The sequence below is a fragment of the Lissotriton vulgaris genome, chromosome 7 (genome assembly GCF_964263255.1).
Source record: "Lissotriton vulgaris chromosome 7, aLisVul1.2, whole genome shotgun sequence".
In the NCBI taxonomy this organism is placed as follows: Eukaryota; Metazoa; Chordata; class Amphibia; order Caudata; family Salamandridae; genus Lissotriton; species Lissotriton vulgaris.
The window spans coordinates 905308294-905322861 of NC_141695.1; the positions used below are offsets into that span (position 1 = coordinate 905308294).

Below are 14568 nucleotides of genomic sequence, written 5' to 3' on the forward strand. Positions count from 1 at the left end.
GCTCACCGATCATGACCTTACCGCCACAGGCCGGATAGTTGACCGACTATCCGGCCCCCCCAACTCCTCCTAAAGGTCATGCTTCCTCAAACCCCTTAGCCATGCTATGAAGTCTCCTATGAGTAAAACATTCCCCTCCCGGGACAGGTGAATCCCATCATTCAGATACATGTGATCACCCCGAATACACCCATGAGGCATGCTATGCAACTGCGCAGAGCGAAACAATCTACCAATTTTATTGTTTACCCTCTTCACCGAATGGTTCAGTGCTGAAACCGAAAGGCCCCCCCGCCATACTATCCTGGGAATCATGTGGGACCAGGCAATCGTGCACCCCGGGATTCTTTTTGCCAACCAGCTAACAGCAGACAAAACTTGTTCAAACAACACTCGTCTACCCAGTGTCACCAAGTCATTGCCCCCCAGGTGTACTATGACTACAGATGGCGGTGACCTTTGCCGCCCTAAGAGACCCTCAACAAATGACTCGAACTGGTCAAAACAGAGCCCGCCCTTCCCATGGAAGGCCACTCTGTACCCGTATTCCCCAGCTGCGCGAGTCGCGTCACCTGCTTTGAATACGTCCCCGGCGCGCCTCACGTATGAGTGGCCCACGACCCATACCACTCTCTCTCTAGACGGTGATCCATGACCGCTGCTCTCCTGGTACTGGGTCGACTGCAAATTCCGCCCCGCGTGACAGGCTCGCGAAACTGTAATTAAAACAAAAGACAAGAAGCGTGAGTACATGTCAATTGATCTCTACAACATGTGCAATCGCACATACCTTTTGAAGCAATTTGAGGACCATCGCCCCAAATGTTTCACTTCGTCCGCACTCTGACCCCTGGCTGTAGCCTCTGTAGCAGCCCCTATCCTAAAGGAGTGGGTCCCAAAATCGCACGGGTCCATGCCCGCCGCAGCGATCGTCAGTGCTAGCACCCTCTGGAACTGAAACCTCGTCAGTGGGGTGCCATCCTTGTGCCTCAGCAAACTCCCCCCCCATGTAGCCGCCCTTAGTGCCAAGTATTCCTCTATACACATTATCGGGCACGTGGGGGACCCTCGCGCACGCTGCACAACAACACTATCTCCCATAGCCCCTTGGTCGGTCTTGGACCTGGCTATCGTGACCACCATTGAATCACCCCTAATTTGGACGTGATCCCTGCACAAGCCTCCCTCAACTTCTTTCTTATTCCTTGCGACCAGTTCGCTCACCCGCATAGCCCCATGGAACGCTAATGCAAAAGCTGCCCGGAACAGAACTGCTTCGAATTGGGAGGAGCATGTCTCGTCTAGTTTCGCTATGAGTAGGGACAGCCTATCTAAGCCAATCGGGCGCCTTTCATCTTGCTTGCGACCCTCAAGGCGCTGCCAGCCGCGAAGGGCTTTTCTTACCAAAAAGGAACCCGTTGGGTCTTTTATGCCATGCGCCTGCGCCATGAATGAAATGGCCGCCCTATGCCTATTGGCCATTGCCGCTGATCGGCCTTCCCTGTGCAGTGCTACAAGGAACCCCAGGAAGGATTCCTCCTGACCCCAGCTCTGATTCCCTGTCGGACCCAAAAATGTGCAATAGGAACGAAACGCTCCTTCGTATGCCTTCCTTGTCCTGGGGGCTAAGCTTGCTGCCACGAGGTCTTGTAATACGGGGCATCGATTAGCCAAAGTGCTTCGGGGAATGGTGCCGCCACTTGGTCCGCCGTAGTTAGATAACCCCTGAACGCCTGCATATGTGAACGAGAGAGTGCATCAGCCGCATGATTCAGTACACCCGGCACATGTTTCGCCCTGAACTGTACATTCAGTCTCATGCAAAGCAGCACAACTTCTTTCAGCAATCTCAAGATCCATTTGCAGCGTGCTGCCTGCTGGTTAATGCATTCGACAACAGTCATATTATCAGACCAAAACACCACTGAGCGGTCTCTGAAATCGTCTGGCCATGCCATCAGAGCAACCAAAATGGGGAATAGCTCCAGGAACCCAATGTTGCTTGTGAGACCACTGGAGTGCCACCACGCTGGCCATGTTTGCGCCGACCATCGATTACCAAAAATGCCGCCAAATCCCACGCTCCCCGCCGAGTCAGTCCACAGACCTAGCTCATCTGAAGACGCTGGCGGCTTGTTCCACACTACTCGACCGTTGAAGTTCGCCAGAAATGCCAACCAAATGCGCATATCCTGGCGAACCTCTGCAGACAGTCTCGTACGGTGGTGTCCTTCTTTGAGACCAACCATCGCCTGTGCGATAGAGCGTGAGAAGGGGCGGGCCATAGGTATCACTCTCAAGGCAAAGTTAAGCTGACCCACTGTTTGCTGCAACTGGTGCAGGGTCACTTTCTCCCTACCAAGGCATAGCTTCAGGGAAGCCCTAAATTTGGCCACCTTACCCATCGGCAAACGGAAGCATCCCTCCACGGAATCGAGCTCAATTCCCAGAAACTCCAGTGAAGTAGATGGTCCAACCGTCTTACCTGGCGCCAATGGGACTCCAAACTCCCTCATGAGGTTGCAGAAATCGTGAAGCGCCTGCGCACATTTCGTATCGCCGGCTGCCCCAAAAACAGGAAGTCATCGAGATAATGCATAACATGCCTATGCCCTGTGGCCTCGGTGAATGCCCACTCTAAAAAACAACTGAACATTTCAAAATAGGCAGAAGAAATGGAGCAACCCATAGGCAAGCATTTATCCAAGTAATAACTCCCTTGGAATGCAAAACCTAGCAAACGCTGATCCTGCGGGTGTACCGGGAGCAACCGGAACGCCGACTCGATATCTGATTTCGCCATCAGCGCCCCGGGGCCCAGGCGATTCAGCATGGCCACGGCCTCATCGAATGATGCATACCGCACCGAACAGACTTCTGGGTCAATGGCCTCGTTCACCGAGGAACCCCTTGGAGCAGACAGGTTATGAATAAGCCTAAACTCCCCTGGGTCTTTCTTCGGGACAACCCCTAACGGGGAACAGATGAAATCCGCCACCGGTGGGCGATGAAAAGGCCCTGCCACACGCCCTAAGCTGACTTCTTTTGCAATTTTTCTCTCTACCACACTTGGATTATGTTGCGCCGATAACTGGTTTTTACAAAAGGAGTCCCCTCGAAAATCCCCCGCCGGGATGTGGAAGCCGTGCAAGAATCCTTTCCTCAACACCCCAGCGGAGACATGATCAGGGTATTTGTTTAACCAAGGAGTCATAGCCATGAGATCAACGGGTGTAGGCAATTGGTCACAACATTCTACCCTACTCCTGCTTGGACCCTCCCTTTCCTCCCGCCCCGTTATTTTTCGATCTACATGAACTCTCCGGGTGTGAGGAATTCCCACAGCCCGCACACACATGCTTGAACCTACATGTTCCTTGCGGTCTGTTACAGTTGCCTCGATTGAAGCCCCAACAGACCCCCCGCTTTCCACCATTCCCGCCGGTTTTCGGCTGGTGATCGCCACCAGCGCCTGCTCGAAAGGGCACCGCGGGCTTTTGGCGGAAGACCCCCGACCCACTCCCGCCCGGCGAGGATGTACCTGCCGCCCCCGGCAGGAGCTGCTTATGCCATGAGACCGAGTCGAGGCAGTCCCATGTCAGAGAGGCATCATATTCTTTCGCTTTTCGGAATTTCATGTCATAACCTTTCCATTCCTCTCCCTCATACATTGCATAAAAATCCATAATACGAGTTTGATAGCAAGACAGTTCAGTTAACACCTCGGGTTTACGTTCCCCCATTACTGCAGTAAATATTGCAAAGGCCTTCGCCCAATTCTTTATCGTTTCATCCACCATGAATTCCGCCATTTTTGCGCGCCATACGCTCGGGTGCCACAAATCTTTCTGGGTTTTAGCATATTCCATCTCGCGATGGTCAGTTGATAAAGAAAACATATTGATATATTTGTCTCCCCATATTAACTCTTTTGTGGCCATAGGGATGTGCTGTGCCACCCTCTCCCGCCTTGAGGGTAATGAGCCCTCCCCCGCCATTGGCAAAGCGAGCTTACCCGGTTCGGTCGTTGTTCCCGCCGTCTTCTCGTGACCAACTGCAGGTCCTACCGGTGTCACCTGTGGGGAAACAAGAGGAAGATTCGCCTTTGCGGCATCTCTCGACTGCCGCAATTGCTGGATTAGTAGCTTGGCCTCTTCGGCCGTGTCTCCGGGCGCCTTGGCACCCCCTGCTTTATTATTGAGCCATGCGGCCAACTGGGTGGCCAATTCAGGAGGCATATCCTCATCGTTAGCGGGGGTAATCACTACCGGGATCGGTTGACCCGCGTCCGGGATTGGTACCGGGTTGTCTGCCGGTGTGACAGGGGTGGCCGGGGGTACCTCTGGGACCGGAACCTCCCCTGAAACCGCCCTCTTCTTGACCCGCTTCCCTCTACCCTCGGGGACGATTCCCGGCAAGGCCGGGCCTATTACCTTCTTAGGGTTACCAGGATTGCTCAGTGCAGCCAGTTGCTTTTTGACGTCCGCCAAACCTCGACCGATCAATGGGACTTGTCCTAGTTTCCGCTCCATGCCAGCCATTCGGTTCATCAACAGGCGTAGCACCTTATCTGTCTCGGAACCCTTTCCTGCTTTCTTGCCAGCCATGGTTTCGATTATCGGCCCCTTAGACGATCAACGAGGTCCTGGACTCTTCGCCTTTGAGTAACTGAAAGAAAAACACAAGAATTACAAGTTCTCAAAATTGCTGCTTGTTCCGTCGAGGGCTCACGAGCAACGAGTGGGTGCAGCCTTCAGAGCACAGGAACAAGAGGACGCTTCTTCGGATTCCCGCTCTATTTATTCTTCTGTGGGAGGGCGTGTACCCTCCTCCGGTACGCCTACTGGGCGTGGCCATCGGTGTAGGTGTCTAGGACAACCCCTCTTGGGCGGGAAAAGGTGCGCCCCGGCTACGCCGCTTCGGGCATACCAGCCGAGACACGCCCCCCCACCCAAAATGGTTTCCCGGGAGGATCGGGCACCCAACCATACGTTCGGGGGGACCGAGTGGTCGCCCCTTTCCATTTAACCCACAGACACACAATACATGCATTCCCTTACACAAACAGACTTTCATCCACACATATGTACACAACATACATTTAAAAGCATTGTCTTTTTACTTACCTTAGCTGCAGGTGAAGGTCTTCTTACATCTCTTGGTTTTCAGCTTCTGAGTTTCAATTTATTTACACTAATAGTGAATAATATACTATTATTTATTTTTGGCATAATAAAAGGTAACAGAAAACAAGGAGCACCTGATGCCAATTAGGGTGAGCTACTCCTTGGCTCTTCACACTGAATTTGCCACCTGTGAAGCCAAGGGTCGCAAAGCCATTACCAGATGTCGCAAGGGATACGCCAGGGGTTGCATCTACAACCCCTAGTGACCCCTAGATGATGTCATTGATGCTTTACAAATAAAAAGAAAACAAAATAAGTGAGAAAATGTCAGTTCCAGTTTGAGGAGCCATGTGACAGGCAGAGGCCACTGGGCCTCAACTGTGGGACTTGAGGCTGTTTGCCTATAGTGTCCGACAGCCCATCCGACTACGCCTCTGGAAACTAGGCCAAGAACAACCCTTTCCGCACTTTCCTCTCAGGGTAGAAGGGCAAGCAGACACAGGCTCCTCAGAGAGGCAGCGTGAGGGTGCTCGAGCTCAGAACTCAGCAATCCAGCAACAGATCAAATAAAGGACTTTAATCACAGTTGCACTCAATACTACACACAACAATAATCTTTAACAAGTATGTCTCTGGGTGCTATAGTTGTTTAGCACAGCACCCACTCCACTCTCTCTCTCTGTCTCCAGTTTGCCACAATCTATCCACACAGTCTTCAATTTTCGGTCATCTGAAGACGGACACTTCGGAGATTGCGCAGGACAGCTAGAACGTCAGGGGATTCTCGCAGTCAGCAGTTGTAGTCTATGTCTGGGTTGACTGGACAGCAACAATAGCCCCCAGCAGGGAGTTCAGCACTTCGGTAGCTGAAGCTATGAACAGGTCGGCACCCCAAGGCCGATGCAGCCCCGCACAGGCCATTCAGCAATTTGGCAGATGAAGCCCCGCATGGCCCATTCAACAGTTCAGCAAACAAAGTCCTGCATGTGCCATTCAGAAACATATGATCATGTCCCCAACTGGGCCTTTGACAATCATATTAACTAAGTTCATTCCTGCCTGAAACCCACAGGAAATTCTGGTGGGTCTTCTGACTCCAGGGTTCTTCCAGATTGCTCTTTAAAAGTCTGTGTCTTCTGGGCCCACCGCCCCACCATCCACCAGGGACAAGCTGGGCCACCTTCCTTCCTAGGCAGTCTCTTTTCCTACTCCAGGGGCAGGCAGGCTCCTACTCTCTTTCAGTAAACAGGCAGGCTTCTAGGCACTTCGGGACAGGTACAGAGCTCCTCCTGCACAAGGTCCATACTTTAGGTGTTGCTTCTAGACCTCTGGGAGACTTGTTATCAGGCAGACACCAGCCCTGGCTGCACAACAGTCCACTGAGAACTCTGCAGAGTACTTCCTTCCACGATCATAGCAGGTTTGGAAATGGAACAGAGAGGGGTGGTTGGGATCACACTTTTACAAATAACTGGCAGACAGTAGATGTGGATCTGCTGTCTCAAACTGTAGAACGGATATCTGTTGATACATATTCCAAATGTCCATTTCAGGCTGTTTTCAAGACACGGCTTATGTGCAGAGAGTTTCAGCTCATAGCAGAGCTGTCTCCATTCTGGTGCACCCATAACAGAGGACCAAGAGGTGTGAGGTTTCTGTACCTGGCTGTCGTGCCAACCGAAGGAGTAAACAGGGAAAGATAAAAGGTCAGGACTCACCTAAAGGCAGCTTCACTTTTCCCAGCAGTCCCACCCCTCATCCCCACCATTGACCAAATGGCAGTGTTCAGGAAGATAGATCAGTAGCTCCTGGCTAACCAAAAGGCCTCAAAGAATATCTAAGGGAGCAATGTTTCCACTCTACTTACTTCTGTGTCTGAGTCTTCTCACTCTAGTTTCAGAAATGAGAGCGATACACTTGCAGTGTCTGAGAGCACAATCCTCCTCTTCCACCTTCTGCAAAGCCAGGCCTGTGGCATCTAACATGGGTTCCACTGGCCTCCTTTAATATGGCTCACTCACACATCTAGCATGATCCACACAGGCTACACACACCAACATGGTTAACGCACATGCCAGTTGCAAAGGACTGGGCAGGAGCACGGAAGTGGAAATTTACAAAAGTGGGCCAGCAGGCCTACATTCTAGTGATCCAGACAAAAAGGTCAGATCATACTAATGATCCTTAAAACTCTGTATGCTGCCACCACTGTGTTATGTACTAAACCTACTGATATGAGCAGTAGTTCTCTGTTGCGAATAAAGGCACTCCTGGTGCGCCACTCCAGATCACAGGAAAGTTCCAGGCCTCTCATAGTTACGGACAGGCCAAGGCATCTGCACATATGCTTAGATTAGCTGGACGCCAGGGTGAACATGAACATTTAGGATGCCCGATACATGCAGTTAGGCACTCAGGGCAGGGCAACACGTTTGCTTACCATCCAGGGATATTCCCATCCCAACAAAAAGAATCAGGACATGTTTCGCTTCACAAAAAAAAAGAGAATAACTGATCTTTTACACTGCGATGCCACTGTGTTACCATTACCCAGCAAAAGTGTGCTAACTTTATTGAACCCTGGAGAAGGAAAGTCCGCGATTTCCTATTAGACCTTGAATAAGGAGCCCAAAAGCTCCTTGCAGCAGCAGGTATCTCAACTTGCAGATCTTTAGTGTCTTACATTTCTGAGGATATATACCATGCCAAAGGTCAACAATCACTTATTCAGGGTCAAGTCCAAGGTGCACTGAACGGGTATGCAGTTTGGTCAAAGATTCACCCTACAGGCAGGAGAAACAAGTCTCGGAGTCTAGATTATCGAAAGAAGGAGAGTCTAAATTCACATTTTCGGTTTGTAACATGTGGATTAATCTCTGTAAAAACAAGATAAGGACTTAGCTCTAATCAGCTGCGCATTACCCGCTTGGTATTTCTGCCTTTGAACTTGTATGGATTTAGTGCTGCCTCCAGCTCGAGTATTGACCCGAACAAGTGGTTCATAAAACAATTTTAAGACACAATTTACTCAAAAAACGTCTCTGTCTAGTGGGATGGACAACAGACCTGGTGCTCCTTTTCAAGTCAACCTGTGGGCATATCTCGCGAAGAGGGGTGCTGTGAACACCCAAGCCTTTATTTCAACTGTTGTTGTAGGCCAGAGTTCCTGGCCTATCTGTGTGGTCCGCATTATCAGTGAGTCTGTCTCCTCTCTTTATTCACTGATCCCTGCAACAAGGTGGGAACTACTATGTTACTTTTGTAACGTACAATGGTCACCTTGGGCCGGTAACATACTAAGGGTGACTGTGCCTTGTACTTGAGCTATGCCGAAAGAAGGCATCTAAAGGCAGTTTTTTAAATCTCAAACAGAAGCATAGGCTTATGCGATTGGACATTCTGGGGGCTTAGATACTGAGGTCAGAATGAGCAGTTAGGGCTCTCAGGTTACTGAATGAGGTGAGGACCATTTAAATTAGCTGGTGTACAGTAATTCCTTGAGAGTTTGAATTTGCGCTCTATCTCAAGCTTCTGTGCCACTCTTCGAAACCCATCCTCGACTCTACCATATAAGAGACCACAGAAAACAATACGGTCAACGTAATAATATTTCAAGGGCACAAACTGCTATGCCTGGGAACTAAGAATCACAGAGATGACGCAACTCCAGAAAAGGTAGCAGCATAAACTCGTTTTTTATCTGATAAAAAAAAGATAATGTTACTAAAATCGGTTTATTTCACTCTTTTTTTTATCAACAGCAACCAAATCTAAGTTCCAGTCAACTTGATAACTTTGTGAATATCAATTTTTTTTAGCACTTTGCCACTTTTTACCCTAGAATCGGCCTAAATTTAGAATAGCTTTCAGAACCCCTCCAGAATTGTATGGCTTTCACGTCTAACCTAGAGGCTGAGGACGTGTCATAGGAAAAGAACCAAATTAATGAAATTAAAAATTGGACCCGAAAGTGGGTGATTAGCTCACATGTCTATCATTAGGAATAATTCCAACTCTCAATTGAACCTGTATCTCTGACTCTTGCTTGAAATCAGAGATAGCAGGTCAGGACATGGAATCTGCCAATGGACAGCTACACCAACCCAGCAACTAAACATTTTGGCCTTGATTGTGAATGGTCGGAATTCCGAGTTGTGTGGTATTTACTACAATCAGTATTTACTTGGTACATGAAATACCTCACCATTCGGTAAATTTTAGCAGGTCAAATCTGACGGAATTAAACAGGGGAAAACCTATCACAAGTGGATGTTGGTGCACTAAGCACCAAATCTGCACGTTACTGGCAAAGAAACGTGGAATCCGTGGTATTTATCCCACCACCTAAATTATGAACCATGGCTAGTCGGATTTTATCATCTGCGATAAATAGCACCTACTTCTTTGACAAACTCTTAATCAGGGTCCTAGGACTTGATTTTAACAAGTTTTAGGGTTCTGCAAGAAACAGGATTTCAGGATATCATGTTTAGAATAGAGGAAAGTTAAGAGAGTCAGATGAATGGAAAGTGGTAAATTGGTGATCCAATTCTTTATTTACAGATTTAAGAATGAATGTGAATAACGTGGACTTCGAAAAACATACAGTTTTGTGAAAAAGAATACATTATAGCTACCTATTTCTTCTGGTTCGGTTGAAGTACTGACTCAGCGGAAGCACCTCTGTGAATGCTTGCATTTTGGGCACTATGCATGGCTAATGATTGGCTCACGAATACAAACAATTTCCAACAGATTTTCACACTTTGATTGCACTCTGTAACGCCGGTCATTCTGAACCTCTTGCAGGAACTCTGCAGCGCCTGGGCCCTCCGCGTCATTAGCCAGTATGGTGGAGCCTGCGGCGAGCAGCCCTTGCTCCTCGAGGGCCCTCAGGTCATTCAAGTACTGCCCAGGGTTGTGGTCCATCAGTACGAGATCGAAGGTGTCCACTCTACAGGAACTCTTCATGGTGGTGATGGCCTCTTCAGAGGAAAGGATAAGGAGCTGAAACTGAAAAGGAACATTTTACTCTTCGCTCTTCTTCTTCACACTCCTTGAATTACTAAAAGATAATAAGTAGTCCAAACCTCACATGTACAAACAAGCACAGCAGTAGCAGCAGAACTGTAAGTTAAGCCTCCTTCACATGCAGATAATGGGTAGAGTATGACGAAGGGCGGTGGATGTGACCCCCTCCCCCCATGCAAACAGGTGCAGACCCTTGTCCCACACAAACCTTCAAGAACATGGTACTCAATGCTTGTTGCCTGATTGCAAGGACCATTGTCAACAAGTCCAGAATGTCGGCCAACCACCTTGGGATCTACTTAAGCCCTTTCAGGAAGATGTGGAAATCAGCCCAGCCAGCTGAAGACAAACCCAGAATGCCTCATTTTTAGGAACACTGATCAAATGAGTAGTGTTCAGTCAGATCACAAACGTCCTGGAAAAACGACTTACTTCTAGCCATCAAACTAAGTTCCACTCTGCAACAGGAACTGAACTCATCTTAATTTTAACTGGGAGGAGATGAGTACTACGAAAGACAGAAAGGAAGTTGCTCACCTTCTACTGCCAGAACTAGCCTCTACGTTTGGCAAAGTCCACTTCCTCTTACATCAATTAGAGCAACAAGACATCTCCTTCTACTTATCCAAAAGATTGATATCCATCATAGTGCTCCTCTTTGGATCACCTCCTTCTAGCACTGACTCTGGGCTATCTCAAGACTCACATTTTTCTTTGATGCTTTCATCGGCCTCTTACCAGACTCCATCAAGTCTTTAAACTTAACATGCTACACCTAAACCAACAACAGGCAGGACATCCTCAACCTTACAAATTTGAGGGATCTAGAAATCTAAGTACTAGTCTACTACCTGTGAGCTCTTGGCAAATATATGCTTAGGAGTCACCTTAAATGTAATGCATTCACAACTGAGAAATAAACGATGGACAATTAGAGAACTACCAGCATAGCTCCGTCTAGCCCCAAGGATTCGACTCACCCCTATTAACATCAACAGAAATGAGAAACCTGGAATTGATAATTGACTTCAGCCAAACCTTGGCCGCCCAAGTGAAGCGAGTCACAAGAAGCACTTTCCACACCTTGCGAACTGTCCACTGTCTCTGTATGTCCTGCTGACGTTCCAGGCTACCATTACCCTCGTCATGTCTCTTCTTAAAGGTGCAGACAAACTGTATAGGCAGGGGCTTTTTTACAGCTCTAAAGACTGCAAACAATTCAAAATGCAACAAGACAATTATAACACACTCATCTATGGGGCCATTTCTTACTTTCTCTCCATGTAATAAGTTGTCTACTCATATCCAGACGGTTAGCCTTGAAGTCTCTATGCATCATTCCCATACGGCCACCCACTTCCACTAAAAGAGCCCATCTTTCATCCAAGAAAAGCTGGAAAGATTGACACCTCAATACCATACAAGAAGAAACAAATCAGTGGAACCTCCTTCTGCATACAAGCAGTACAACTTCACTGCTCTCTCCAGACAAAAACAAGAAACACACAAGACCACACAAAATTTAGGAAGGCAGTGATGCATTGTTTCTTTCCAACTTTTATTGAAGATCACAAATTCAGCAGAAAGAACCATTTGCTACAACTAGGCATGGATACACAAAATCCCAAAATATATCACCCCATTGATGGAAGACACAAGTACCTCTCAGCCTCCTACTCTCAGGCTAGAAATTTGTATCAAGGCAATATGAGCAACTGTATTATACAACCACAACTCTAAAACAATTCCCATATATCCCAGAGGTCATTCAAGCACATGTAACTTTTCGTACATTAGTGCCTATATGTCTAAATGCCCTGCCTCTCACTCCTTTTGCTCCTTTACATGTTAATAAGCAGTGACAAAACACAAGAGCACATCTCTGGTAATCACACAGAATATCAAAACCCTTTCTAAATAGGGAACACCGGAAACCCAGTATCTTCCCTCAGAGTACATCCATAGAGTAGCGTGCCACCTATCCATAAAATGCAGTATCACACATCATCATGGGTATGAAGAGCTTTAGAAACCCGACACAATACACCCCTGTCAGCAGAAGTGCAATCTTTCCAGACATGCAGAACAGGTGCAGCATGGGAAGAAGCAATGCATCTCAATTAACATCTGCAGTGAAGATTGGATTGAGAACTGCATTTTATGTACATTAAGTGCAGGTACGAAACAAATTCTCCATCAGAAGAAAAGCTGAACTCGCTGCCCAGGAGGGTGGAAGTTATTTTACCCTGTGGCAATTGTAGTGCGTGAAGCAGCATTGTCTTTTTGGTATAGAGAAGATGGGTACCACTCGCCAGCCAGACAAAGGTACTTTGCTTCTAACATTGGAATTGGATGTTCTGGGGGAACTATGATGCACTTGAGCAGGTAAGAACATTTTGCTTAGGCCTGGTGAATGCAACTAGTTTACTGCAAAGAATGCACTGAAAGATGCGGTCACAATTTTTACAGGTAGAGATATGTATCTTAAGAGGGTAAAATACAAGTTCCGAATGGGGGTTCTTGACACATTTATATAACATTCTGCAGCTATCCTGCGATTTGTAAAAATAATAGAAATGGAAAAGAAGGGTCACACAGTAGGTAGGCAGAACCAACTGTGATATTAAATCTGTGGTCGCACAGATGCTTTGTTTTACTTTCTTAACCAATACTCTGTGTGGATACTCGATGAAAGAGATCTCCTTTATTTTGCAAACCATCTTCTGCCTATATTGACCTAGAAATCAATGTTTATGGTTCATAAAACTACAGCATTTATATCAAAATTAATACAATTATGGGATTCTCTGGAGGAGTGTATTTACAGACCCTGGAAGTACCAATGTTTTAAGGGCTTTCTTTTAATTAACACTGGTTAATCCCATGATTATAAATGCCACTTCAGAAGAGTCAGAAGACAATAGTTTACTTCATTTTGAGAGGTCTTTGGTCTCTCTAAAAATGTAGAGCAAATTTCTTAATAGCTTTGGCTCCAAATGTATAACAAGCCAAAACCGTCAGAATAACTTCTTGTGCTGGTTTAGAAAGGGTAGTATACAGCTCCACACGGGTGACCAGTTTAGATGGACTAAACAAAGTCATTTGCGAGAATAATACCAATATCAATGAAGTTTGCTAGTACTACAAAAACGACCTTTGCGTGGATCCTCATCCATTATCGCTGTTAAACTTCTGCTTCAGACTTTTATGATGCAGAGGATGAGGCCGTCAAGTTATGGCTGGACGGAGGGAACATGGAGCCTTGGGGACAGTGACTGTACTGTGTCACCTTGCCACTGTCCATCTGCATTACCATAACTGATCTGTCCAAAAAACAAATTGAGGAGTTGGAGAAACAGTGAGACTTCTTGGACTATGATACCATGACTGATGCTCCCCAAAACCTGTAATTGCACTGCGCTTGAATCCCTGCAGGCGTCCCCCAGAACCCATGATCAAATAGATTATCTGCACCCGCTGTTACTAGGGCCGTCGTATTGTTTTCTATTGAGTCCGTGCAAGCTTCCCCCTAGGATCCTGTGAGCCAATGGCATGCCTTGCTTCCGCTGTTACCGAGGGCTTTGTGTTGTTTTCCATTATGCACGTTCAAGCGAAAATGATGCATTAATTTCCTGTTATTTGGTACCGATCATCAAGTTGCACCTGCCCATACTGTAAAGTTGAAGCGAGTGTACTAACACTTCTTTTCTTCAAGACTCGGCAACCTTCCAGGCAGCCATGTGCTTCACTAGCTAAATCTGTTGATCCACTGAGAGGGTATATAAACCCCACCCAACCCAGAGTCGTGGCATGGCCTCGCTCCCCGAGGAACAAACATCACCCTTCCCACTCACATGCAGAATCCAGCTGGACCGAGAAGCACTCCAATCTCCATCAATTCCGAGTAAACCAATGGTTCCATGGCTCAAGTTCCCTTGACGTCTTCTTCCTATCTCCCTCATGCACAGCTACTCCAGACCCCCATGACTCCCTGAGCCAAAGCCTTGAGATCTTCTTCGAAGTTCAGTCAAGTGGAAGAACTAGGCTAAGCACCTGATATCAGGCTAGTGCACACTAATCCTCCTATAGTAGTAAGCAGGACTGAGTATCTGTAGATTTTTCTTCCAGTCCAGGTTTTCACTCGGATCAGAGCCAGCAGCCAGCAGCAGAAGCCAAAGAAGCAGCGCTGGAGCGGGAGCGGGCACGGGAGCAGGAAGCGCTGAAAGGAAACACAGAAGAAGCGCCGAAAGGAAAGGAAAACTCTCCGGCCGGCCCACCTGCCCGCCCTCTCTGATTGTCCCGTTCAGAGTCCCCCCTCTCTATCTGGCTGCAGTACGGCACTGCATCGCATCGTATTACCTCGCATTGGAGCTTGGGGCTGAGTGCTCGGTGCTCGGAATCAAGATCCGCA

At 47.6% G+C, this 14568-nt stretch overlaps 1 protein-coding gene across 3 annotated transcripts in view; it reads right to left on the reverse strand.

Annotated features, from left to right (window-relative positions):
- Positions 1-9651: 9651 nt before the first annotated feature.
- LOC147702672 (catechol O-methyltransferase-like) overlaps positions 9652-14568 on the reverse strand; it is a 79823-nt gene continuing 74906 nt past the window's right edge. For all 3 annotated transcript variants that reach the window (XM_086931344.1, XM_086931345.1, XM_086931346.1), the window contains one exon: positions 9652-10139. In XM_086931344.1, coding sequence (XP_086787470.1) covers positions 9834-10139 — 306 coding nt within the window. In that variant the 3' untranslated portion in view covers positions 9652-9833. The remainder of the gene's footprint in view (positions 10140-14568) is intronic.